A 4918-nucleotide genomic window follows, 5' to 3' on the forward strand; every position below is an offset into this window, starting at 1 on the left:
TTTCCCCGGACCGGCCACACGGATGCAACTTTGCCACTTTGATATTTTGTAAAGCAGCACATGTAGATATTACGGATGTCCCGACCCGATCTCCAGGATTGGTATCGACTGCCGATGTGCTGTATTTTGAGGATTGCATAATGTCGGCTTCCGCCACGAGATCGGGCCGATTCGGTTCCCGTATCACGTTGGTAACTGTGGGCCACACTCCAACACGGCAGCTGCGGTAGCTGGTTGCCACCCGCAAGAAGAAAATGCAACACCCCCATGCAGACATGTCTGCGGTGTACCGTTGTGAAGTTAGCTTCACGTTGGATGTTGGCTATTCAGCGCCGTAGCTACAGCGGTAGCTCCCCCTCACTGCTTGGACTGCTGTGTCATGGTGCCGGGAGCTCGTACGAGAAGTGCCGCTGTACAGTGGCGGAGCTACGTGGTGGCCAATGGTGGCCGTGGCCACCCCCGGTCACCCTCCGGCCACCCCACTGGCCATCTAGACATGTCAGGTATCAACTTATTGCCACCTCAATGAAAAATTTCTGCCTCCGCCAATGCTGCTGTAACCGCTGGTTGTTTATGCTAGGGACCGTCAATAAATTACTATTGCATAGAGGAGAGTTTGTTTGAAAAAAAGGTCATATGTTCTAAATCACACTACAAATCTATAATCATGTAAAATGATTAGTCCTACCCTAAAAGTATTTTGCACACCCATTTTATCTTTTGTTGAATCTTTTATTGGATGAGGGTAAAAAAAAGCCAAAGAATATTGTTGGTCGTGCTGTGTAATAATAAAGTAAATTCAGCAATGCTTTGGTTGCATTATTTTTATTTTTATTTTTTTAAGTGTTTTATTTGTTAGCATGAGCCAGCTAACATTGCACGTCACGGGAGGTACCTATTTCGACTACTAAGCCCTCTAAAAAACCTCTAAGAACGTTTCATGGTTTCATATACATGCTGTGATCGTGCATTAACAAGTACTAAAGATACTTGATAAGATACTTAAAGTATCTTGGTTTTGATCGTGGGCTACACAAAGATCATAGATCCATATACTACAGTTTGTAACCGTTTCTTCACTTCAGTCTAAGTTCGTTCTGAAATAAACAACGAACAAAGATATTTGCAAACATCAGGAGTGATTCTAGCAATGTGTACACGTGCCAGTGTAGTACTGTAGAGAAATGATGTTTTCATCTTAACTTGATCTTAAGTCCTCCTTTTGCTGTGCTACAGTACTGCTGTCTTTGAACGACTTCGAGTGATGAGTGACGAATACAACACTCACCGACAGCTGCCACATCAAATCTTGATCCGTCTTCCGTATGTAATAATAATCCCACACCACATGTAACGGAGTGGTTGATGTCGCTGCTTAAATGAGAAGTGCCAAAGTCCCACAATCGGCGCGTTGTTGAACGCATCACTAACAGCTGCACTAATTAGCTTGCTTTAAGCCTGTTTTCACGCTTTTGGTGTGTCCCCGGCACGTGAGGTGCGCAGATCACTTCTGCTGCCCCGTTTGAGCCATGAAGGAAACGTCAGTGGATTTTCTGTCGTTGTTCTACTTGTAGTAGGCTAACTGTTTACATGTTGTTCTTCAGTGGCTGCTGCTGCCTTGCTATGTCTCGTTATGCCTGAAGCTCTCCATCGTAGGTTACCCTTTTTGCTTGCTAGTGTTTTGGCTCTGATGTTACTGACTGAAGGCTCATTTTAGTGCTTGATTCAAATCTGTGCTCGTCTTCCGTAGCCACGGACTGTTTTTAGGAAGTTTGGCACTGCTCTGAAAGTTCGTTTCAGCATGACCTGTTGGCCTTTTGGTGTAAATGACATATTTCACTTTAGATGTGTAACAGTGTGCTGGTTCGTGCTGGTCTGTGCTGGTTTTTCCAGCAGGATAGTGTTTGATTCATTTAGATTTTTGTTCTTTATTAGTATTTTTGTTTTGCTGTTACAATTGGTTTGCTGTGTTTCATTAGGACCAACATCGGAGTCTTCACCGCCAGGCGGAGAGCGGGACCCCTCGGCCATGCCCATCACATCCACACTCCCGGGTCCAAAAATACCCGAGCCTTCCACGGGACCACCAGCGTCACCGGCAGTTCTTCCCTTCCTCCCTGTACTCCCTCCATGCATCTCTTCTGGAGAGAATCGCCAAGGTGGTGGCAGCTTGGCAACCTTCTTTGGTGGAGGCTTCCTCTACTGGAAGCAGTCTCCTGTTGAGCTGCACCTGCACACGGAATCTGGGATGGTAGAAGGGTCCTGACCAACACCTGCCACCTGTGGCCCAGATGTTGGGCGTCCCCCATCAGGCAGATGACGGGGCTCTTCAGCTGAACCTCTTGCAATTTTGCAAGGTTCTGTTTGCTTGCCTCATCTCACTTTGTAACATCAGGGCTCCAAGTCCTGTCTTCGGGGACGCTGCCTTGCTCCCGTGGCACATGAGGACGCCAGCACCTCCCTGTGCAATGACCATATTCCAGCTGGCGAGGGCCCTCTCGGTCCATCAGTATACGCTCTCAGCTTGATCATCTGTCTTTGCATCGTCCTCATCTGGAATGGACACGCACCGATTTTAACCAAGCACTAAAATGAGCATTCCGTGAGTAACATGAGAGCCAAAAAGACCAGCAAGCAAAAAATGGATAACCTATGAGAGCAGAAGGCATAACAAGGAAGCAGCAGCAGAAGCTCACTGAAAAAACAAAAGGCAAACAGTTGGCCTCCTAAAAGTATAAAAACGGCAACGTGCAGAACATCCACAAAAGTCACCGTCATTGCATTCCTTCATGGCTCAAACGGGGCAGCAGAAGTGATCTGCACATTTCGGGTGCCGGGGACACGCCAACAGAGTGAACAACAGACTTGCCTGCTTAAAAAGCAAGCTAATTGGTGCCGCTGATGCGTTCAAAGGCATGCTGACTGTGGGACTCTTGCACTTCTAATGTAAGCGGTGAAATAAACCACTCCATTACTCATAGAGGTGGGTGGAACGATCCCAATGTCGACCTGAACGATACAGTGGGCCAAACGATGACCTGCAAGGATGCAACGCTGTACCGGGGTGATTGTGCACTGCACTGCGTGATGTAGTATGCATGTTCACATCGAATGAAAACATGATCACATTTTCACTTTTATTTCAACTTTATGCTACTAAAATTATATTTTTCCTCACATTACGATGTTCTTGTAAAATTGTGACCTTTGACCATGAGCCTGAAAATGGGGGTGCGGTTAATACACGGGTGTGGTTTATACGCGGTGCTTTTATGGTAATTTTACAAGAATAAAAAAAATTAAGGGAGTAAAGTCATTATATTAACAGAAAAAAATAGCACAAAGGTGAAATATTCTAGGAAAAAAGTTGTAATATAAGAAACAAACCAAACAAAGAATTAAGTTGAAGTTTTAGGAAAATCAGCTTGGGTGAATGCTATAATGTTATGATAATAAAGTCAAAATATTATGAGAATAAGTCATATTAGTATGAGAAAAATATATACAAATATAGAAATATTTGTAAATCTAAAAAAAAACAGGCAAAAAGTAATATAAGGAGAAACAGTTCATGATGATTATAATACGCTTTGTCACCGATAAAATGAATGAATATATTTTATATGTGTACATATACAGGTGTGTATATATATATATATATATATATATATATATATATATATATATATATATACACACACATTATATTAAATATTTTGTTTGGGTTGGTTGAAAACAAACATGTAAAAGCGGCCCTCTGTAGAAATAGTTTGGACACCCCTGCTTTAAAACATGACCCACAACACCAAAGAGCTGTAGAAAGTTATACTATCTGTTAGACTGATGGCTTAGGAAGGAAAAAATAAAGTCAAAATATTAAAAAAAGAGAAAAGTTGCAATTTTACAAGAATAAACTTGTAATATTATAAGGAAAATAATGTCATTTTAGTTGCACAGAGATGAACTATTAAAGATCATAATGTTATGAGACACAAACAAAACAAAATTGTAATTTTTGGAAAACTAGTTTGTGGAAAAAGTTGGAGACTGAAGTCAAAATGTTACGGGAATAACATAATCATGAGAGGAAAATGTATCACAAGTTGAAATAAACAGCAGATATTGAAAGAATACAGGTGTAATTTTATGAGAATAAAATCCAAAATAAAAAGAAAAAACAGTTATACTCTTTAAAAAATAGCAATTTTACAAGAATAAACTCGCAATATTATGAAGAAAAACTATTTCATTTTAATAGAGTTGACATATTTACGTTTTATATTTTATCAATATTCATATTTGGTTTTAATTCAAGAATATGAGAAACAAAACAAAGTTGTAATTTTTGGAAAATTAGGTTGGGGAAAAAGTTAGAATAACTTGGGAATAAAGTCCAAATATTATAGGAATAAAGTCATAATATTATGAATAGAACATTTCTGAAGATTATTTGAGAAGGAAGTTTAAATATTTGGAACATTAAAAACAAAACAACAATGAAAAAAAGGAGCAAAGAGTGAAGTTGACACTAATAATAGGCTTTTTTCACCTAAATCACAAAGCTGAGATGCAGTTTAAAAATAAAAATAAATAACTTAAAAAAATATATAAATATAACTTCTTAGCATATCTACACGTGTTGCTTTACAAAATACTAAAGTTGCATCCTTTCATTTTTCACTATGTGACCCTCGCTGGAAAAAGTTAGAGGCACCCCTGTTCAAATGTAAATAGGGCTTTACTCCAGTATTGAAACGATTTTTTTAAAAAAGACACTCCATATAAATGTGGACACAGTTTTTTTTTCCTTTTTTGAATAAAAATCGCGTTGTATGTTACGTATGATGTACACGTTACTGTTTTTTACGATTTTAAAAGGGAGCACCTGAACGCCCCGGCCTCCTCGGCGTCACGTGAC

General features: G+C 40.0%; 1 protein-coding gene across 1 annotated transcript; it reads left to right on the forward strand.

The window, feature by feature from the left end:
* The first annotated feature begins 1489 nt into the window (after window positions 1–1489).
* On the forward strand, window positions 1490–3622 carry LOC129178766 (uncharacterized). Its single transcript, XM_054771310.1, has 2 exons — window positions 1490–1652; window positions 1980–3622. The coding sequence occupies exons 1-2, from the start codon at window positions 1634–1636 to the stop codon at window positions 2264–2266; spliced, it is 306 nt and encodes a 101-aa protein (XP_054627285.1). The 5' UTR covers window positions 1490–1633; the 3' UTR covers window positions 2267–3622.
* Window positions 3623–4918: the final 1296 nt, after the last annotated feature.

The sequence above is a fragment of the Dunckerocampus dactyliophorus genome, chromosome 3, assembly GCF_027744805.1.
Source record: "Dunckerocampus dactyliophorus isolate RoL2022-P2 chromosome 3, RoL_Ddac_1.1, whole genome shotgun sequence".
NCBI lineage: Eukaryota > Metazoa > Chordata > Actinopteri > Syngnathiformes > Syngnathidae > Dunckerocampus > Dunckerocampus dactyliophorus.